General features: G+C 47.0%; 1 protein-coding gene across 9 annotated transcripts in view; it reads right to left on the bottom strand.

The window, feature by feature from the left end:
- The window catches only part of DNM1 (dynamin 1), a 265,735-nt gene that overhangs the window by 137,927 nt on the left and 104,306 nt on the right, over window positions 1-23,502 (bottom strand). For all 9 annotated transcript variants that reach the window (XM_063936607.1, XM_063936606.1, XM_063936608.1 and 6 more), the window contains exons 6-7: window positions 13,380-13,540; window positions 9,035-9,177 (exon numbers count right to left, since the gene is read on the bottom strand). In XM_063936607.1, coding sequence (XP_063792677.1) covers window positions 9,035-9,177; window positions 13,380-13,540 — 304 coding nt within the window. The remainder of the gene's footprint in view (window positions 1-9,034; window positions 9,178-13,379; window positions 13,541-23,502) is intronic.

Here is a 23,502-nt window from a genome sequence, read left to right as displayed (position 1 = left end):
AACACACCCAGCGTTCGCTCAGACACTCCTCCGTTTCTCCAGCCACTCCCGCGTTTTTCCCAGAAACGGTAGCGTTTTTTCCCTCACGCCCATAAAACGGCCTGTTTCCGCCCAGAAACACCCACTTCCTGTCAATCACACTCCGATCGCCTCAACGAAGAAAAAGCCGTGAGTAAAATACCTAACTGTATAGCAAATTTACTTGGCGCAGTCGCAGTGCGAACATTGCGCATGCGTACTAAGCGGAAAATCGCTGCGATGCGAAGAAATTTACCGAGCGAACAACTCGGAATGACCCCCCATGTGCACTGCAGGGGGGGCAGATGTAACATGTGCAGAGAGAGTTAGATTTGGGTGGGGTGTGTTCAAACTGAAATCTAAATTGCAGTATAAAATAAAGCAGCCAGTATTTACCCTGCACAGAAACAATAAAAACAACCCAAATCTAACTCTCTCTGCACATGTTATATCTGCCCCCCTCAACCCTGCAGTGCCCAGTAGCTAACAAATTTGCTGCTGCGATCAGATCTGACTTAGGCACTTAATATGGTCAGAAATCTTTGCTCATTTTCCTGCACACCTCTATGGAGTGCAAGCAAAAATAAGCAAAGATATTGTCACTATGGGGGTCATTCAGACCTGAACGATCCTCTGCGAATTTGCAGAGGACTGCGATCAGATAGCCGCCACCCACAAGTCTGCATACGCCTTGCGAAAATCTCGGCGATCACCGGTCAGCTGCAAACTCACTCACCATCGAATGATTTTTCCAGTCTGTGCGCAGCCTAGGACCTACTCCTACAGTGCGATAGAATCAGGCTGATCGGGCCCGGAGCTGACATCACACACCCTCCCTGAAAACACTTGGCCACGCCCTCGTTTTTCCTGACACTCCCAGAATATGGCCAGTTACCACCCCCAAAGCCGGCTTCCTGTCAATGAACTTGCGAACGGCTAGCGATCAAAAAATAAGAATTTACTCACAGGTAATTCTATTTCTCGTAGTCCGTAGTGGATGCTGGGAACTCCGTAAGGACCATGGGGAATAGACGGGCTCCGCAGGAGACTGGGCACTCTAAAGAAAAGATTAGGTACTATCTGGTGTGCACTGGCTCCTCCCTCTATGCCCCTCCTCCAGACCTCAGTTAAGGAAACTGTGCCCGGAAGAGCTGACACAACAAGGAAAGGATTTGGAATCCAGGGTAAGACTCATACCAGCCACACCAATCACACCGTACAACTCGTGATAACCATACCCAGTTAACAGTATGAACAACAACTGAGACTCAGTAACAGATGGCTCATAACAATAACCCTTTAGTTAAGCAATAACTATATACATGTATTGCAGAGAGTCCGCACTTGGGACGGGCGCCCAGCATCCACTACGGACTACGAGAAATAGAATTACCGGTGAGTAAATTCTTATTTTCTCTGACGTCCTAGTGGATGCTGGGAACTCCGTAAGGACCATGGGGATTATACCAAAGCTCCCAAACGGGCGGGAGAGTGCGGATGACTCTGCAGCACCGAATGAGCAAAAGCAAGGTCCTCCTCAGCCAGGGTATCAAACTTGTAGAACTTAGCAAATGTGTTTGAACCCGACGAAGTAGCAGCTCGGCAAAGCTGTAAAGCCGAGACCCCTCGGGCAGCCGCCCAAGAAGAGCCCACCTTCCTTGTGGAATGGGCTTTTACCGATTTAGGATGCGGCAATCCTGCCGCAGAATGAGCTTGCTGAATCGTGTTACAGATCCAGCGCGCAATAGTTTGCTTTGAAGCAGGAGTACCCAGCTTGTTGGGTGCATGCAGGATAAACAGCGAGTCAGTTTTCCTGACTCCAGCCGTCCTGGCTACATAGATTTTCAAAGCCCTGACTACATCTAGTAACTTGGAGTCCTCCAAGTCCCGAGTAGCCGCAGGCACCACAATAGGTTGGTTTAAATGAAACGCTGATACCACCTTAGGGAGAAATTGGGGACGAGTCCTCAATTCTGCCCTGTCCATATGGAAGATCAGATAAGGGCTTTTACACGACAAAGCCGCCAATTCTGACACACGCCTAGCCAAAGCTAAGGCCAATAGCATGACCACTTTCCACGTGAGATATTTTAGCTCCACGGTCTTAAGTGGCTCAAACCAGTGGGATTTCAGGAAATCCAACACAACGTTAAGATCCCAAGGTGCCACTGGAGGCACAAAAGGGGGCTGAATATGCAGCACTCCCTTAACAAACGTCTGAACTTCAGGCAGTGAAGCCAGTTCTTTTTGAAAGAAAATAGATAGGGCCGAAATCTGGACCTTTATGGATCCTAATTTTAAGCCCATAGTCACTCCTGACTGTAGGAAGTGCAGGAATCGACCCAGCTGGAATTCCTCTGTAGGGGCCTTTCTGGCCTCACACCAAGCAACATATTTTCGCCATATACGGTGATAATGTTGTGCTGTCACATCTTTCCTAGCCTTTATCAGCGTAGGAATCACTTCATCTGGAATGCCCTTTTCCGTTAGGATCCGGCGTTCAACCGCCATGCCGTCAAACGCAGCCGCGGTAAGTCTTGGAACAGACAGGGCCCCTGTTGCAACAGGTCCTGTCTGAGAGGCAGAGGCCATGGGTCCTCTGAGATCATTTCTTGTAGTTCTGGGTACCAAGTTCTTCTTGGCCAATCCGGAACGATGAGTACAGTTCTTACTCCTCTCTTTCTTACTATCCTCAGTACCTTGGGTATGAGAGGAAGAGGAGGGAACACATAAACCGACTGGTACACCCACGGTGTTACTAGTGCGTCCACAGCTATCGCCTGAGGGTCCCTTGACCTGGCGCAATCATTTTTTAGCTTTTTGTTGAGGCGGGACGCCATCATGTCCACCTGTGGCCGTTCCCAACGGTTTACAATCTGCTTGAAGACTTCTGGATGAAGTCCCCACTCTCCCGGGTGGAGGTCGTGCCTGCTGAGGAAGTCTGCTTCCCAGTTGTCCACTCCCGGAATGAACACTGCTGACAGTGCTAGCACGTGATTTTCCACCCATCGGAGAATCCTTGTGGCTTCTGCCATCGCCATCCTGCTTCTTGTGCCGCCCTGTCGGTTTACATGGGCGACCGCCGTGATGTTGTCTGATTGAATCAGCACCGGTTGGTTTTGAAGCAGGGGCTCTGCTTGACTCAGGGCGTTGTAAATGGCCCTTAGTTCCAGTATATTTACTGACTTGAGCACTGTCCTTGGAAGTTCCTTCCCTGAGTGACTGCCCCCCATCCTCGGAGGCTTGCGTCCGTGGTCACCAGGACCCAGTCCTGAATGCCGAATCTGCGGCCCTCGAGAAGATGAGCACTCTGCAGCCACCACAGCAGAGACACCCTGGCCCTTGGGGACAGGGTGATCAACCGATGCATCTGAAGATGCGATCCGGACCATTTGTCTAACAGATCCCACTGAAAGATCCTTGCATGGAACCTGCCGAAGGGAATTGCTTCGTAAGAAGCCACCATCTTTCCCAGGACTCGCGTGCAGTGATGCGCCGACACCTGTTTTGGTTTCAGGAGGTCCCTGACCAGAGATGACAATTCCTGGGGCTTCTTCACCGGGAGAAACACCTTCTTCTGTTCTGTGTCCAGAATCATGCCCAGGAAGAGCAGACGCGTTGCAGGAATCAGCTGCGACTTTGGGATATTCAGAATCCAGCCGTGCTGTTGCAACACTTCCCGAGAAAGTGCTACGCTGACTAACAACTGCTCTCTGGACCTCGCCTTTATAAGGAGATCGTCCAAGTACGGGATAATTATAACTCCCTTCTTCCGAAGGAGTATCATCATTTCGGCCATTACCTTGGTAAATACTCTTGGTGCCGTGGACAGACCAAACGGCAACGTCTGGAATTGGTAATGACAATCCTGTACCACAAACCTGAGGTACTCCTGGTGAGGTGGGTAAACGGGGACATGCAAGTAAGCATCCTTGATGTCCAGCGACACCATAAAATCCCCCTCTTCCAGGCTTGCAATAACCGAGCGATTCCATTTTGAACTTGAACTTCCTTATATAAGTGTTCAAGGATTTTAAATTCAGAATGGGACTTACAGAACCGTCTGGTTTCGGTACCACAAACATTGTGGAATAGTAACCCCGTCCCTGTTGAAGGAGGGGAACCTTGATTATCACCTGCTGGAGGTACAGCTTGTGAATTGCCGCCAATACTACCTCCCTTTCCCTGGGAGCAGCTGGTAAGGCTGATTTGAGGTAACGGCGAGGGGGAGTCGCCTCGAACTCCAGCTTGTATCCCTGAGATACAATTTGTACAGCCCAGAGATCCACTTGTGAGCGAACCCACTGGTTGCTGAAGTTTCGGAGACGCGCCCCCACCGCACCTGGCTCCGCCTGTGGAGCCCCAGCGTCATGCGGTGGACTTAGAGGAAGCGGGGGAGGATTTTTGTTCCTGGGAACTGGCTACCTGGTGCAGCTTCTTTCCTCTACCCCTGCCTCTGGGCAGAAAGGATGCGCCTCTGATCCGCTTGCCTTTCTGAGGCCGAAAGGACTGTACATGATAATACGGTGCTTTCTTAGGCTGTGAGGGAACCTGAGGTAAAAAAGTTGACTTCCCGGCTGTTGCCGTGGATACGAGGTCCGAGAGACCGTCCCCAAACAATTCCTCACCCGTATAAGGCAACACCTCCATGTGTCTTTTAGAATCAGCATCACCTGTCCACTGCCGAGTCCATAATACTCTCCTGGCAGAAATGGACATCGCATTAATTCTAGATGCCAGCAGGCAAATGTCCCTCTGTGCATCCCGCATATATAAGACGACGTCTTTTATATGTTCTATGGTTAGCAAAATAGTATCCCTGTCGAGGGAATCAATGTTGTCTGACAGGGAATCAGACCATGCGGCTGCAGCACTACACATCCATGCTGAAGCAATAGCAGGTCTCAGTATAGTACCTGAGTGTGTATACACAGACTTCAGGATAGCTTCCTGCTTTCTATCCGCAGGCTCCTTTAAGGCGGCCGTATCCTGAGACGGCAGTGCCACCTTTTTTGATAAGCGTGTGAGCGCCTTGGGGATGTTTCCCAACGTAACCTGTCCGTTGGCGGGAAAGGGTACGCCATCAGTAACCTCTTAGAAATCACTAGTTTCTTATCGGGGGAACTCCACGCTTCCTCACACAATTCATTTAATTCATCAGATGGGGGAAAAGTCACTGGCTGCTTTTTCTCCCCAAACATAATACCCTTCTTGGTAGTAACCGGGTCAATACATTTTTCATTGCAGTAATCATGCATCGGATGGCTTTTGTAGACTGTGCATTTGTCTCATCTTTCTCTACACTGGAGTCAGACTCCGTGTCGACATCTGTGTCTACCATCTGAGCTAGCGGGCGTTTATGAGCCCCTGATGGCCTCTGAGACGCCTGGGCAGGCGCGGGCTGAGATCCCGGCTGTCCCAAGGCTGCTGCGTCATCGAACCTTTTATGTAAGGAGTCAACACTGTCGGTTAAAACCTTCCACATATCCATCCAATCCGGTGTCGGCCCCGTCGGGGGCGACACCACACTTATCTGCCCTTGCTCCGCCTCCACGTAACCCTCCTCATCAAACATGTCGACACAGCCGTACCGACACACCGCACACACACAGGGAATGCTCTGACTGAGGACAGGACCCCACAAAGTCCTTTGGGGAGACAGAGAGAGAGTATGCCAGCACACACCACAGCGCTATATAACACAGGGATTTACACTAAAAAGAGTGATTTTTCCCAATAGCTGCTTATTATCACAATTGCGCCTAAATTTATGTGCCCCCCCCCCCCTCTCTTTTTACCCTTGTTGTAATGGATACTGCAAGGGAGAGCCTGGGGAGCGTCCTTCCAGCGAAACTGTGAAGAGAAAATGGCGCTGGTGTGCTGAGGAAGAAGGCCCCGCCCCCTCAGCTTCTCCCGCATTTTGATAATATTAATGGCGGGGATTTTTGCACATATACAGTTTTATAAACTGTATTATGTGCATTTTGTGCCAAAAGGTAATCTAATTGCTGCCCAGGGCGCCCGCCCCCCCCAGCGCCCTGCACCCAACAGTGACCGGAGTGTGTGGTGTGCTGTGGGAGCAATGGCGCACAGCTGCAGTGCTGTGCGCTACCTTAATGAAGACAGGAGTCTTCAGCCGCCGATTTCGTCGCTTCTTCTGTCTTCTGGCTCTGCAAGGGGGACGGCGGCGCGGCTCCGGGAACGGACGATCGAGGTCAGGCCCTGTGTTCGAACCCTCTGGAGCTAATGGTGTCCAGTAGCCTTAGAAGCACAAGCTAGCTGCACGCAGGTAGGTTTGCTTCTCTCCCCTCAGTCCCACGTAGCAGTCAGTCTGTTGCCAGCAGATCTCACTGAAAATAAAAAACCTAACAAATACTTTCTTTTCTAGTAAGCTCAGGAGAGCCCACTAGGAGCACCCAGCTCTGGCCGGGCACAGATTCTAACTGAGGTCTGGAGGAGGGGCATAGAGGGAGGAGCCAGTGCACACCAGATAGTACCTAATCTTTTCTTTAGAGTGCCCAGTCTCCTGCGGAGCCCGTCTATTCCCCATGGTCCTTACGGAGTTCCCAGCATCCACTAGGACGTCAGAGAAAAGTCGCTGGATTTTTTCACTGTTTGGCCTTGCGCATGTGTACTGCGATCCGTACGCATGCTCAGTCGATCGATAATTGCCCGGCTTGCGAATTCGCACAACAGTGATCAGGTCTGAATAACCCCCTATATACCTTTGCGTGACTGTTACAGCAGCATTTTGCATGAACTGAATTGCCCTCTTTATAGTCAACTTTTTGTTCTTAATGAACAGCTGAATAGGATCACATTTATTCCAAATCCAGTGTCATTAGGCTCTACTGATTCAGGTTTGTAGGCAAAGCAAAAAAAGCACACAAATGGGCAAAACCATGTGCACTGCAGGGGGGGGGCAGATATAACATGTGCAGAGAGATTAGATTTGGGTGGGGTGTGTTCAAAATGAAATCTAAATTGCAGTGTAAAAATAAAGCAGCCAGTATTTACCCTGCACAGAAACGATATAACCCACCCAAATCTAAATCTCTCTGCACATGTTACATCTGCCCCACCAGGAGACATTACAATAAATATAAGCTACACAGCTGCTCAAAGTAACCACTACTGAGCATGTATCAAGGGCCTACAGGCCTGTAATAGGACCTAACCAAAATCGTGTTTTGTAGGAGAAAACGGAGGACTAACACTCTCTTGATAATTCTTTATTAGTAATGAACCTTCAATGACTGCACCTAAACAATTATAGGTTTTTATCCCACTAATTATTGCAATGAGACTAAACCTGGAGTCTGATATTGTGAAAAAAATAATCTCACTGAGTAAAATTGGTTCACTGGCTCCAGACAACAATATAATGTATTGATTTGTACACATTTTCCTGCAACAGTCACTATTAAATACATGGCGTCTTCTAGCTTTCTAAGCTACTACTTAGCCGTGAATCTGATTACTGTTTTTGCCCCTGGCTATGGCCAGTTCTGTTTGACAAGAGCATTGATGGGCGGTTTAGTATGAAATACCTACAATTAAAATCCAGACGGTCAAAATACCGACAACACTTGACCGACGGTCAAAATCCCGACAAAGTCAAAATCCCGACATTTAAAATACCGACAAGGTCAAAATACTACATTTAAAACATCGACAGGTCAAAAAGTCGACACTAGTTTTTCATTGTTTTTTGGTGTGTATGTCGACATAGGTCAACATGGACACCGTACAAGTGCACCGCGTCCCCTTGCTTGGCTCGCTGCGCTTACAGTGGTTCTGGCACACTGTTATACTCCCCCTCCAGCTCCACTGGGATGGTAAAGTGTGAACAAGTCAGTTTCAATGAAAAAAATCATGAAAAACTCATGTCGACATTTTGACCTGTCAACATTTTAAATGTTGGGATTTTGACCATGTCGGGATTTTGACCTTCGGTCAATGGTTGTTGGTATTTTGACAGTCGGGATTTTGATTGTAGGTAAATTGACCGCATCCCTTGATGGGACCTAGGAAGGAAAAACAATGCATTTAATAAAAAGTTGCAAAATTATGTATTGTATACTAGCCAGTAAAGAACAGTAATTCGAAGGTGAATCAGCCTTTCAGAGTTGCCCATTGGCAACAAACATTTTGAAATTTAAAAAAGGAAAAACAAACATGGAACAACTACCGTTATTGATGGTTAAAATTGATGGAAGCAGTAAAAGGAACAACAAAGTAAAGCTCAGTAATGGGGTTGCCCACATTTAAGTGACCCATTCTCTTCTCATTATGCTCCCGCCATGTATCTGCACCCCTAAAACCTACACTGACCCTTATTTGAAGCACTAAACTCAAAGGATCAATCCCATCCTTGCAATTCAACTATTATAAAGAGAGGCGTCTAATGAATAGGACTGATGGGATTTTCTGGTACTGCTATTATAGAAACATATCATTTGATGTCAAATAAGAACCACTTGGCCCACTTAGCCTGCCATAACTACATGTACACACTAGGGTTATTTTTTTGTTGGGAGACCAGTATATTTTTGGATTGTGGTAGGAAATGGAGTACCCAGAGGAAACCCACCCAAGCACAGGGAGAATATGCAAACTCAACACGGCCACGGTGAGAATCAAGCCCATGAACTCATGAGGCAGTAATGCTAACCATTACACCATCCGTACATCCATGAGTCCATGGTGGTGACGCAATTCTTACTCACTCCCATCCCGTGTAGGGTAGCCCATCGCTTGTGCTCGAAGCTCATTGCTTCTCTTTCTGAGACCTACGGCTGCCATTTTTGGATTCCTGGGTACGAGGAATGCATAGCAACATGGAAGGTACATTATCAAAAGAAAGGGTCCAAAAATGTAAAACCTTTTAAGTGACCTTTACTTTGTTCCACGCACTGCTTGTATTGATGTAAGCAAGTATGCTGACAGGGGTGAAATGTCCTGAAAACTGGATGGTCTACAAAATGGAGGAGATAATCATGTGATCACCACTCACTGGAGCAGAGCCTTAGTTTTACGAGCTGGGTCATCTGGGCGAAAATGTTTGTACTCTTCCACTTCCTTCTCAATGGAGAGGAGCTGGCTCTGCAGCTTATTCCTCAGCCCCGGCAGGGTGTCCCGGATGTGATTGGTCAGTTGCTGTAGGAAGATAAGTCATACATCACTACTATAGCAGAATCTGCTCCTACTATATATACTAAGCAGTATATATCCACCTCCCATTTGCTGTGTGACGTGTCTATGAGAAACATGTTCAGATCTCATTTAGTGATATTTTGTCTTATAGTTTTCTAAATCAACGTCCCATTTTGCAAAACTGACATATATAGTGTTATCTAAAGCACCTTTTAAACTCTTTAAGGTGTACCAGTCGCCTATAAGCACACAGTGATGAAGCTAGCTCCCAGTGAATTGATAGGCTGAACATTTGGTTATGCACAAAATGGCTGCCTCCATTATGTGTAGGTGACAGGAATGTTTCCATTGTTCAGCTATAGGGGCATAGCCTCTGACAGCAGAGCTTAAATGGCCTATTCCCGGTAATATAACTCGGTCAAATATAGGACTGGTGGAAAATGGAAGAAAGTGACCCTCTCTGTGTGGGATATACTCCCACCCAAGTACCTCTGTGTGGTTCATGATCCTGAACACCTCACCTGCACTGATATTCTCATGATGAAAGCAGTTGATTGGATGATGGCTGCAATATCCCAACCAGCTACTTAATAGTTTCAGTGGCCAAGACTGAACCATAAGCACTGGGGAGTAAATATCCCCTGCTACCTAGGACTCTTGCTCTGCTAGTTGGGCATATGGGAGGGGCCTGATACAATTAAATATCTGGTGTGATTGGAATTTGTCTTTCATTTTTCCTCCTAGGCTTGCTACAATCAGAGATTCCACAGGCTATTTGTCAATTTTCCCTTCCTTAAAATGAAACAAATCCATAGCTCTATATTTACTGAATGCAGCTAATACAATTCTCATTAGAAGATATTAGAGGCCGGTAACAGTTCCCCTGCACAGAGAATGGATGATGTATAAAAGGGGACAGATGTTGCTAACATGTGCTGCAGACGAAGTCTCCTACACCCTAGCGATAATTTGGTCTACCGGATAATATGTAAAGGTATTCTACAAGGAAACACTGACTGCTTCATAAGGTACTCGGGTTTAATACCACTCAATCCGTGGAATGTATATAGGGCCTAATTCAGACCTGATCGCAAAAGTAAATTCTTTCTCTAACAGGCAAAACCATGTGCACTGCAGGTGGGGTAGATATAACATGTGCAGAGAGAGTTAGATGTGCGTGGGTTATTTTGTTTCTGTGCAGGGTAAATACTGGCTGCTTTATCTTTACACTGCAATTTAGATTTCAGTTTGAACACACCCCACCCAAAGCTAACTCTCTCTGCACATGTTACATCTGCCCCACCTGCACTGCACATGGTTTTGCCCATTAGTGAAAAAGTTTGCTGTTGCGATCAGGTCTGGATTAGGCCCATAGTAGTTAACTGATAACAGAATGGTGGGACCGTGGGGCCATCGCTCTCCTCTTTACCACCCACATCGTTCCTGAGATGCTGTCTGACATGAGAGAAAGACAAGAAGTATCAGTCATTTTAGCTTATCGCAGTGATCTGGGCACACCAGTCACTAACACACATTTAGAAATAGATGCAATGTCGATGTTGTACAATGTGGAGCAATTTTTTTCCCACTGCGCATGAGTCTCAGTTACACTGCGCACCTTCTTCGATGGCAGGCGCAGTGAAGATATATTAACAAAGTGACAGTCAGGGAGGGTCTGTGGGCTGCAATGTGGGAAAGGCCACTCAAACGCAAGTGTGCTGCGTCCATTTCTGAGGCGCGTTTCAGTCTGCAATGCAATCCGTAGGCAGTTAAAATGGTTCTGGCACCTTACTCCTGACAGCCTTACTGCTTGACCGTGGATACTGAGAAGGTTGATTATCAACTGAACTGCATCTGATGGTTGGTTGCGTCTACGTACACAAGTGGCGGATACCAGACATCACCAGTGGGCGTCTCAATACAAATCCCGAAGGCTGCGACATTTGTATACTTTCTTACAGTTGCTGCGCACGGAATCGCTACTGCGACGACATTTGTGTCCATCTTTAAATCAGGTCCACAGTCATGACCTTGCCTTTGTCTAAATGCTGGCTTGCTGGTTTATCCCTCTAACATCATGGGGATATTGTGGTGTAGGTGCATAACAAGTTGCTGCCCGTTACCACTGAGCCAGTGGTGACCCTTTGTATTTCCAGTTTATTCTGTACTTTCTGTACTGTTGATACACTTTGCTGATGATATAGTATGTGTACTGAGGGGGGTATCCAATTAGCCCCGATCCGTTTTCGGCCAATCAAAACAGCCAGATGGTCATTATTGCGGTATCTAAGTAGAGGCCTTTTTCATTGACCACGGGTAATTGGATACCCCCCTGAGAGTCTTCTGTGGCAATGTTTTTTATTTGATTTATTTGTCTTTGATAAAGTTGAGTGTAACCGAATGAAATGTGGGGATTATTCCATCCTCTGTATCTTCTTCTACGTTGGAGTGTTTGTCAGCGGAAGGGGGTGTGAAGGTGATTTACCGTTGCCAATCCAACAGCAGGTTACAGAAAATTCTGAAAAGACCATCCAGCATTTGGGGGCATATTTACTAAAGATTGATTTCGTGTTTCCACTTATTTTTGGACTTTTTTTGTTTTGTTTTGTTTTGTTTATCGATTTTGCATATTGGAGTTTTACTAAAGGTAAGATCAACCACAAATGAACATCGGAAAAACACTGGTGTTTAAAAGGGTAATTTAATGCAAATCAGAGATTTACTACCAGTTGATTTGTAAAACTGTCCGAAAATCGACTAAAAATCAACCAAATAATAGACTAATAAATGATAGGCGTTTTTCAGTTCTAACACATTCTATTGCCTAAATTATGCCTATGAAAGTCGGAATGACAGATACTATGCCGATGTTTTTGCAATTGAGCAATTATTGGTAAATTGTGCATACAGATGCTTTGCACTGCGTTTGCGCCAAAGCATAATAGCCATGCCGCTTGCAGCGCTTACCTTCATGCAGAGTGACTGACAGACACCATTTGTGGTTATTGAATGCGGGCCTGTTACGGCCAAGTTTGGGCATCTCTGTTCTGGTTGCAATGCTGTGCGGCCGGTTATTTACTCGAGCTGCCGATTATCAAAGGATCCGCGTGTGTGCTGCGAATGTGTATGCAGATGCTGCGTCTTTGCGATGGCTCCAGTGGGCGTCTCTGTACTTTTCAGGGCTGCTGGGTTTTTGTATCATTTTGCACATCCTCAGCTTGCACAATTGCAGCTGCAATCCGCATAGTGTCCATCAATGAATCAAATTACTCAGGGGGCATTGCGCAGGCACCCTACCATCGGAGATGTAAACAAACCATCACAGGCATTCCACCATCGGAGATGTAAACAAACCATCACAGGCATTCCACCATCGGAGATGTAAACAAACCATCACAGGCATTCCACCATCGGAGATGTAAACAAACCATCACAGGCATTCCACCATCGGAGATGTAAATAAACCATCACAGGCATTCCACCATCGGAGATGTACGCAAGCCTGAATTAGAGCAACCACTACAGCTCTTGCGTGTGGTATGTTTTGTCCAATAGAAAATCGGCAAGGAGTGGTAGTCCATTTTTGGTCAATTTTTATGTCTATTTGCACTCAATTTTGAATGGAACTGACAATAACTGGCTGACTTTAGACTTAAAATAATAATAATAATAATAATAATAATAATAAAATAAATAGATGAATATTGATTTTTGGTTGATTTTTAATTGGTTTTTATGTCTATTTGCAGTGGATTTTGAATGGAACTCACTGACTTTAGACCTAAAAATCGACCAACATCGACATCAATCAAAAAAAAAACCACAATCAAAAATTGTCCAAAAACGATTTTAAGTAAATATGAAAGTTTGATCATGTGAAACCCTGTCAATGTTGAACGATTTTTATATCGATTTCTTGTCGATTTTCAATAACTATAACCCTGGTTTTATATATGTGAGAGGGGATCTTGTAACTTTAACATCACAAATAACATTATTTTTGAGTAATTATTTTTATTAGATTTTTTTTAACCATTTAACAGATGACTACAATTTAAAGAATCTAATTTTTACATGTTTAGGGAAACCGACAGTTCACAAGCAGGGTTGGTTAGAAACCATATAAAACACATTCAAAAAAAAAGTTTACATTTAAAAATATATAAAGAAAATGATCTAATTGTCAACTGGGAAATATGAATTACCTGATTGAGGACCTTCTGTAAATATGGAGTCCCCATGCGGTCAGCAAGATGACGGTAAGATGGGTGAGACAGGAAAAACTTCCGCTCTGCTGCTAGCGCAGCTTGGATATCCTTCTTACCATCAATGTCCTTCTGGCTCCTGTTTACCACACCGACATATCCTGTGGGGTACATGGTCAATGAGTCTTGTGTAGTACACGTACAGCAGGGCACCCATGTCTGCACATTTGGGGTCATTCCGAGTTGATGGCTCGCTAGCAGTTTTTAGCAGCTGTGCAAACGCTATGCCGCCGCCCACTGGGAGTGTATTTTAGCTTAGCAGAAGTGCGAATGAAAGGATCGCAGAGCGGCTACAGAATAATTTTGTGCAGTTTCAGAGTAGCTTCAGACCTACTCAGCGCTTGCGATCACTTCAGACTGTTCAGTTCCAGTTTTGACGTCACAAACACGCCCTGTGTTCGCCCAGCCACGCCTGCGTTTTTCCTGGCATGCCTGCGTTTTTGCGAACACTCCCTGAAAACGGCCAGTTGACACCCAGAAACGCCCACTTCATGTCAATCACTCTGCGGCCACCAGTGCGACTGAAATGCATCGCTAGACCCTGTGTGAAACTACATCGTTCGTTGTAAAAGTGCGTCGTGCGTGCGCATTGCGCCGCGTACGCATGCGCAGAAGTGCCGTTTTTTTGCCTCATCACTGCACAGCGAACGAGTGCAGCTAGCGAACAACTCGGAATGACTCCCATAGATACCTGCACTTCTAAGGGAGTGATTTACAATAAACGGGGCATATGTAATAGGTTCAGAGTTTGCTGGAGGTGTGGGATGCAGGATTTTTTAAAGGGGCATTCATTTACAAGGCATGGTTTGTCAATCAGAAAGGGATGTCAAAATGTCATTAGTCCGTCAGATACCCGCATAATGGGGGTCATTCCGAGTTGTTCGCTCGTTATTTTTTTCTCGCAACGGAGCGATTAGTCGCTAATGCGCATGCGCAATGTCCGCAGTGCGATTGCGCCAAGTAAATTTGCTATGCAGTTAGGTATTTTACTCACGGCATTACGAGGTTTTTTCTTCGTTCTGGTGATCGTAATGTGATTGACAGGAAGTGGGTGTTTCTGCGCGGAAAACTGGCCGTTTTATGGGAGTGTGTGAAAAAACGCTACCGTTTCTGGGAAAAACGCGGGAGTGGCTGGAGAAACGGAGGAGTGTCTGGGCGAACGCTGGGTGTGTTTGTGACGTCAAACCAGGAACGACAAGCACTGAACTGATCGCACTGGAAGAGTAAGTCTGGAGCTACTCAGAAACTGCACAGAGAAGTCTTTTCGCAATATTGCGAATCTTTCGTTCGCAATTTTGATAAGCTAAGATTCACTCCCAGTAGGCGGTGGCTTAGCGTGTGCAAAGCTGCTAAAAGCAGCTTGCGAGCGAACAACTCGGAATGACCCCCAATATACGTTGGTGTCCAGTTCTACCTTAGCTGCAGTTACACAGCCTGCTCTTACTGTACTCGGCCTATACTTGCCCGTCCATCCTCTACCCTGTTTCTTGTCTCCACTTGTAATGAGTTTGAAATGTCATAAGATTAAAATGCAAAAACAAAAATCTGAATAATGATGTACACGTACATTTATCTGGAGCACATGTACGACAGTATAAACCAAAAACCAGAGGTGAGGCTGCGCTGGATTAGATCAGTAAAACAACAATTTGTGAGAATGTTTCTAATATATGGTATCACAATTTATTATGTAAAAGAAGAGAATAATAATTCAGCGCCCGAGCACCTTTTGTATTATTATCGTTCGCACGCACATGTACGACAATCTGTATTATAGGCAAATAAAGCAGAAGTAGGTCCAACGCTACATGAGCACCTGTGTCCACACAGTTACCAGTTAAGCCGGATGTAATTGGTTGTTGTGCCACAAATAATGTCTATCTTTGCTACAAACATTTTACCAGACAAAAAAAAAGACTTCACAAAACAAAATCCATCTTTTGGTTTTAGAACAGATTTTTTGCAACCAAATAACTTTTTGGTGGTAACAAAATAAGATTATGGCCCCCATTTAACAAGCAGCTAAAAGTGAAGTGCTAAATACCGTTTTCACTCGCCGTGGTATAGTGGTTTCATGCTCATCTAGTCAAGAAGAGCCTATCCCATGGCAAGCAGTAGCGTTATTTGCCTTGTCAGCGCTGATGTCTACACTGCATCAGCACTGACGAATTAACTGTTTCCCCCGGATTGGCTTCTTACTGGTTTATGCTAATTCCCGGTGCATGCACCGGTTTATGCTAATTCCCGGCACATGCGTGGTAGTAATTTCCCGACAAGGTGACCACTCCTCAGGCTTCCTGTCTCTATGGCAACCCGGCAGGCGTGATGCATGCCGGGATTGCTGCGGGAGTGGGGAGCCGGAGCGCAGGACGAACTCCGCTGCAGTGGTGTCTTAACGTCTGCCCAGAGCAGACAAGGCCATTTCAGGTAAGCGAGCGCTATTTCAGAAATAGCGCTCGTTCTTAAATACAGTTTAAATGGCCGCAGTATGGGGAATATGAAAGGCCAATAGCGCTGCTAATTAGCAGCTCTATTAGCCTTGTTAAATAGCGATTGGTCCCATTTAACTCCAAAAACGAGTTTCCAGTTGTTAAATGGGGGCCTTTGTGTGACAAAAATTGCTCTGTGTGCTATAAAATCTTTTTAAGCTCTTTTCAAATGAGTTCTGTAATGTATGTTGTGAAATCAATGAATCTATTACAAATCAGTAGCGACTGTCAGAGTGCTCGCTGAGGGGCTGATTCCGCCGGACAGATCTTTTTTCATGGGCGCAAAAGGCGAGTTTTAGCATACAGCGCATGCTTAGACGCAAACTCTGCGCATCTCCGTCCTAGTCAGACGGATATCTGTTGGATCTATCTTTCTGTATGTCACCGTCACCATGGGATACAGTGATTCCTCAAAGTAACGTGTTCTCGCTGTATGCATTCTGTGTGTCCAGGGAAAACTGTGCTCACGGTCCTATGAGTAATAATCTGGCATTGTTGAACCAAGTGGCGAGGTGTCAACTAGGTATCTTTTGAAGGCTAAACTTTCTTGGAAATAATTCACCGTAAGGGGCCCTTGTTCAAGCCGTTGGACACAGACAAGCAGGCTGTAAGAAGGTCAGCTTGTTGGTCTTTCATTCAGCTTTTCCTGCCATAAAACACTATCCAGCTTGGGGGATCCAATAACCTACCAAAATATATAACTATTAAGCCATCTGCCCCACTTCCTGGATAGCCAGAATACATTTCTTAAGCAAGAGAGATAAGGAGATTTATGGTAAGACTTACCATAGTTAAATCTCTTTCTGCAAGGTACACTGGATCCACAGTGAATAACATTGGGGTGCAGAGTTGGATCTTGATCCGAGGCACCAACAGGCTAAAGCTTTGACTGTTCCCAGGATGCATTGCACCGCCTCCTCTATAACCCCGCCTCCAGGCACTGGAGCTCAGTTGCGTTAACCAGTCAAATTCAGTAGCAGGCAGGTAGATGTTAGTCATATAGAATCACATTCTCACAACAGGAGAAGGTACCAACGGCTAATGCCATACAAACCCAAAGAAGCTAAGTGCGTCAGGGTGGGCGCCCTGTGGAATCCAGTGTACCCCGCAGAAAGAGATTTAACTATGGTAAGTCTACTAAAAATCTCCTTTACTACAGCGGGGTACACTGGTATTCCACAGGGAATAACATCGGGGATGTCCTAAAGCAGTTCCTTATGGGAGGGGACACACTGTAGCGGACACAAGAACCCGGCGTCCAAAGGAAGCATCCTGGGAGGTGGCAGTATCAAAGGCATAGAACTGATGAATGTGTTCACAGAGGACCACGTAGCCGCCTTGCACAATATTTCAGTGGACGCGCCTCGGCGGGCCGCCCAAGAAGGTCCAACAGACCGAGTAGAATGGGCTTTGATAGCAGCAGGAGCTGGGAGACCAGCCTGCGTATAGGCTTGTGCAATCACCATTCTAATCCATCTGGCCAAGGCTTGCTTATTCTCAGGCCAGCCTCGTTTGTGAAAACCAAAAAGTACAAAAAGGGTCCTGAGGGAGGCAGTCCTCTCTACGTAAATACGGAGAGCCCGTACCACATCCAAAGGCTGCTCTTTGGAGGACAAACCAGAAGGGAGAAATGCCGGAACCACAATCTTTTGGTTAAGATGAAAAGATGACACCACCTTAGGCAGATAACAAGGGCGAGTTCTAAAAACTGCCCGGTCACGGTGAAAAAATAAGATTTTACTTACCGATAAATCTATTTCTCGTAGTCCGTAGTGGATGCTGGGACTCCGTAAGGACCATGGGGAATAGCGGCTCCGCAGGAGACAGGGCACAAGAATAAAAGCTTTAGGATCAGGTGGTGTGCACTGGCTCCTCCCCCTATGACCCTCCTCCAAGCCTCAGTTAGGATACTGTGCCCGGACGAGCGCACATAATAAGGAAGGATATTGAATCCCGGGTAAGACTCATACCAGCCACACCAATCACACCGTACAACTTGTGATTTGAACCCAGTTAACAGTATGATAAAACGAAAAGGAGCCTCTGAAAAGATGGCTCACAACAATAATAACCCGAATTTTTGTAACAATAACTATATACAAGTATTGCAGACAATCCGCACTTGGGATGGGCGCCCAGCATCCACTACGGACTACGAGAAATAGATTTATCGGTAAGTAAAATCTTATTTTCTCTGACGTCCTAGTGGATGCTGGGACTCCATAAGGACCATGGGGATTATACCAAAGCTCCCAAACGGGCGGGAGAGTGCGGATGACTCTGCAGCACCGAATGAGAGAACTCCAGGTCCTCCTCAGCCAGGGTATCAAATTTGTAGAATTTCGCAAACGTGTTTGCCCCTGACCAAGTAGCTGCTCGGCAAAGTTGTAAAGCCGAGACCCCTCGGGCAGCCGCCCAAGATGAGCCCACTTTCCTTGTGGAATGGGCTTTCACCGATTTTGGCTGTGGCAGGCCTGCCACAGAATGTGCAAGCTGAATTGTACTACAAATCCAACGAGCAATCGTCTGCTTAGAAGCAGGAGCACCCAGCTTGTTGGGTGCATACAGGATAAACAGCGAGTCAGATTTTCTGACTCCAGCCGTCCTGGAAACATATATTTTCAGGGCCCTGACAACGTCAAGCAACTTGGAGTCCTCCAAGTCCCTAGTAGCCGCAGGTACCACGATAGGTTGGTTCATGTGAAATGCAGAAACCACCTTAGGTAGAAATTGAGGACGAGTCCTCAATTCTGCCCTAGGACTTTTATATGATAAAGCCGCCAATTCTGACACACGCCTGGCTGAAGCCAGGGCTAACAGCATCGTCACCTTCCATGTGAGATATTTGAAGTCCACAGTGGTGAGTGGTTCAAACGAATGTGACTTTAGAAAACTCAACACAACATTGAGATCCCAAGGTGCCACTGGAGGCACAAAAGGAGGCTGTATATGCAGTACCCCTTTTACAAATGTCTGAACTTCAGGCATTGAAGCCAGTTCTTTCTGGAAGAAAATCGACAGGGCCGAAATTTGAACCTTAATGGACCCTAATTTTAGGCCCATAGATAGTCCTGTTTGTAGGAAATGGAGGAAACGACCCAGTTGAAATTCCTCTGTAGGGGCCTTCTTGGCCTCACACCACGCAACATATTTTCGCCAAATGCGGTGATAATGTTTTGCGGTTACGTCCTTCCTGGCCTTGACCAGGGTAGGGATGACTTCATCTGGAATGCCTTTTTCCCTCAGGATCCGGCGTTCAACCGCCATGCCGTCAAACGCAGCCGCGGTAAGTCTTGGAACAGACAAGGCCCCTGCTGGAGCAGGTCTTTTCTCAGAGGTAGAGGCCACGGATCGTCCGTGAGCATCTCTTGAAGTTCCGGGTACCAAGTCCTTCTTGGCCAATCCGGAACCACGAGTATAGTTCTTACTCCTCTCCTTCTTATGATTCTCAGTACCTTTGGTATGAGAGGCAGAGGAGGGAACACATACACTGACTGGTACACCCACGGCGTTACCAGGGCGTCCACCGCTATTGCCTGAGGGTCCCTTGACCTGGCGCAATATCTGTCTAGTTTTTTGTTTAGACGGGACGCCATCATGTCCACCTTTGGTTCTTCCCAACGGTTTACTATCAGGTGGAAGACTTCTGGGTGAAGTCCCCACTCTCCCGGGTGGAGGTCGTGTCTGCTGAGGAAGTCTGCTTCCCAGTTGTCCACTCCCGGAATGAACACTGCTGACAGTGCTATCACATGATTTTCCGCCCAGCGAAGAATCCTTGCAGCTTCTGCCATTGCCCTCCTGCTTCTCGTGCCGCCCTGTCTGTTTACGTGGGCGACTGACGTGATGTTGTCCGATTGGATCAATACCGCCTGACCCTGAAGCAGGGGTTTCGCTTGACTTAGGGCATTGTAAATGGCCCTTAGTTCCAGAATGTTTATATGAAGAGATGCTTCCATGCTTGACCACAAGCCCTGGAAATTTCTTCCCTGTGTGACTGCTCCCCAGCCTCTCAGGCTTGCATCCGTGGTCACCAGGATCCAATCCTGAATGCCAAATCTGCGGCCCTCTAGAAGATGAGCACTCTGCAGCCACCACAGAAGAGACACCCTTGTCCTTGGCGACAGGGTTATCCGCTGATGCATCTGAAGATGCGATCCGGACCATGTGTCCAGTAGATCCCACTGAAAAGTTCTTGCATGGAATCTTCCGAATGGAATCGCTTCGTAAGAAGCCACCATTTTTCCCAGGACCCTCGTGCACTGATGCACTGACACCTGGCCTGGTTTTAGGAGGTTCCTGACTAGCTCGGATAACTCCCTGGCCTTCTCCTCCGGGAGAAACACCTTTTTCTGGACTGTGTCCAGAATCATTCCTAGGAACAGTAGACGTGTCGTTGGAATCAGCTGCGATTTTGGAATATTTAGGATCCACCCGTGCTGACGTAACACTACCTGAGATAGTGCTACTCCGACTTCTAACTGTTCCCTGGACCTTGCCCTTATCAGGAGATCGTCCAAGTAAGGGATAATTAAGATGCCTTTTCTTCGAAGAAGAATCATCATTTCGGCCATTACCTTGGTAAAGACCCGAGGTGCCGTGGACAACCCAAACGGCAGCGTCTGAAACTGATAATGACAGTCTTGTACTACAAACCTGAGGTACCCTTGGTGAGACGGGTAGATTGGGACGTGGAGATAAGCATCCTTGATGTCCAGAGACACCATATAGTCCCCTTCTTCCAGGTTTGCTATCACCGCTCTGAGTGATTCCATCTTGAATTTGAACCTCTTTATATAAGTGTTCAAGGATTTCAGATTTAAAATTGGTCTCACCGAGCCGTCCGGCTTCGGTACCACAAACAGCGTGGAATAATACCCCTTTCCCTGTTGTAGGAGGGGTACCTTGATTATCACCTGCTGGGAATACAGCTTGTGAATGGCTTCCAAAACTGCCTCCCTGTCGGAGGGAGACTTTGGTAGAGCAGACTTCAGGAACCGGCGAGGGGGAAACGCCTCGAATTCCAGTTTGTACCCCTGCGATACTACCTGTAGAATCCAGGGGTCCACTTGCGAGTGAGCCCACTGCGCGTTGAAATTCTTGAGACGGGCCCCCACCATGTCTGAGTCTGCTTGTAAAGCCCCAGCGTCATGCTGAAGACTTGGCAGAAGCAGGGGAGGGCTTCTGCTCCTGGGAAGCGGCTGCATGGTGCAGTCTTTTTCCCCTTCCTCTGCCCCGGGGCAGGAAGGAATGGCCTTTAGCTCGCTTGTACTTATGGGAACGAAAGGACTGAGTTTGAAAAGACGGTGTCTTTTTCTGCTGATGTGAAGTGACCTGGGGTAAAAAGGTGGATTTTCCAGCCGTTGCCGTGGCCACCAGGTCCGATAGACCAGCCCCAAATAACTCCTCCCCTTTATACGGCAATACTTCCATATGTCGTTTGGAATCCGCATCGCCTGACCACTGTCGCGTCCATAACGCTCTTCTGGCAGAAATGGACATAGCACTTACTCTTGATGCCAGGGTGCAAATATCCCTCTGTGCATCACGCATATATAGTAATGCATCCTTCAAATGCTCTATAGTTAACAGTATATTGTCCCTATCCAGGGTATCAATATTTTCAGTCAGGGAATCCGACCACGCGACTCCAGCACTGCACATCCAGGCTGAAGCGATTGCTGGTCGCAGTATAACACCAGTATGTGTGTATATACTTTTAAGAATATTTTCCAGCCTTCTATCTGCTGGTTCTTTGAGGGTGGCCGTATCAGGAGACGGTAACGCTACTTGTTTAGATAAACGTGTGAGCGCCTTATCTACCCTAGGGGGTGTTTCCCAACGCGTCCTAACCTCTGACGGGAAAGGATATAGTGCCAATAATTTTTTAGAAATTAGCAGGTTTTTTTTCGGGGGAAACCCACGCTTTTTCACACACCTCATTTAACTCATCTGACTCAGGGAAAACTATTGGTAGTTTTTTCACACCCCACATAATACCCTTCTTTGTGGTACTTGTAGTGTCAGAAATGTTCAATGCCTCCTTTATTGCCGTGATCATGTAACGTGTGGCCCTACTGGACATTACGTTTGTCTCCTCACCGTCGACACTAGACTCAGTATCTGTGTCTGGGTCTGTGTCGACCCACTGAGGTAACGGGCGTTTTAGGGCCCCTGACGGTGTCTGAGACGCCTGGACAGGCACTAATTGATTTGCCGGCTGTCTCATGTCATCAACCGTTCTTTGCAAAGTGCTGACATTATCACTTAATTCTTTAAATACGATCATCCAGTCAGGTGTCGACTCCCTAGGGGGTGACATCACTAACCCAGGCAATTGCTCCGCCTCCACATCATTTTCCTCCTCATACATGTCGACACACACGTACCGACACACAGCACACACACCGGGAATGCTCTGATAGAGGACAGGACCCCACAAGCCCTTTGGAGAGACAGAGGGAGAGTCTGCCAGCACACACCAAGCGCTATATATATATACAGGAATAACCTTATATAAGTGTTATTCCCTTATAGCTGCTGTTTATATAATTTTTAGCTGCCAATAGTGCCCCCCCTTCTCTTTTTTACCCTGATTCTGTAGCAAGTCTGCAGGGGAGAGTCAGGGAGCCGTCCTTCCAGCGGAGCTGTGAGGGAAAATGGCGCTTGTGTGCTGAGGAGATAGGCTCCGCCCCTTCACGACGTCCTTATCTCCCGCTCTTTTCTGTAAAAATGGCAGGGGTTAAAATACATCCATATAGCCCAAGAGCTATATGTGATGTATTCTTTTGCCAACCTAAGGTATCATCTGTTATATTGCGTCTCAGAGCGCTCCCCCCCAGCGCCCTGCACCCTCAGTGACCGGAGTGTGAAGTGTGCTGAGAGCAATGGCGCACAGCTGCGGTGCTGTGCGCTACCTTAGTCTGAAGACAGGATCGTCTTCTGCCGCCGATTTCACCGGACCTCTTCGCTCTTCTGGCTCTGTAAGGGGGCCGGCGGCGCGGCTCCGGGACCCATCCAGGCTGAACCTGTGATCGTCCCTCTGGAGCTAATGTCCAGTAGCCTAAGAAACCCAATCCACTCTGCACGCAGGTGAGTCCGTTTCTTCTCCCCTTAGTCCCACGATGCAGTGAGCCTGTTGCCAGCAGGACTCACTGAAAATAAAAAACCTAAAATACACTTTTATTCTAAGCAGCTCAGGAGAGCCACCTAGCATGCACCCTTCTCGTTCGGGCACAAAAATCTAACTGAGGCTTGGAGGAGGGTCATAGGGGGAGGAGCCAGTGCACACCACCTGATCCTAAAGCTTTTATTCTTGTGCCCTGTCTCCTGCGGAGCCGCTATTCCCCATGGTCCTTACGGAGTCCCAGCATCCACTAGGACGTCAGAGAAATCAGAAAGGGTGGACGACAGGACAAAGCGCCTAAGTCTGACACCCTCCTAGCAGAGGAAATAACCAGCAGAAACACGACCTTAAGTGTAAGGTATTTAAGGTCCACAGACTCAAGAGGTTCAAATGGAGACTCTTGTAGGGCATTCAAAACAACAGACAGAGCCTATGGATCCACAGGAAGGAC

This window comes from Pseudophryne corroboree, chromosome 8 (genome assembly GCF_028390025.1).
Source record: "Pseudophryne corroboree isolate aPseCor3 chromosome 8, aPseCor3.hap2, whole genome shotgun sequence".
Taxonomy (NCBI): domain Eukaryota; kingdom Metazoa; phylum Chordata; class Amphibia; order Anura; family Myobatrachidae; genus Pseudophryne; species Pseudophryne corroboree.
This window is presented reverse-complemented; position numbering and strand designations above follow the sequence as displayed.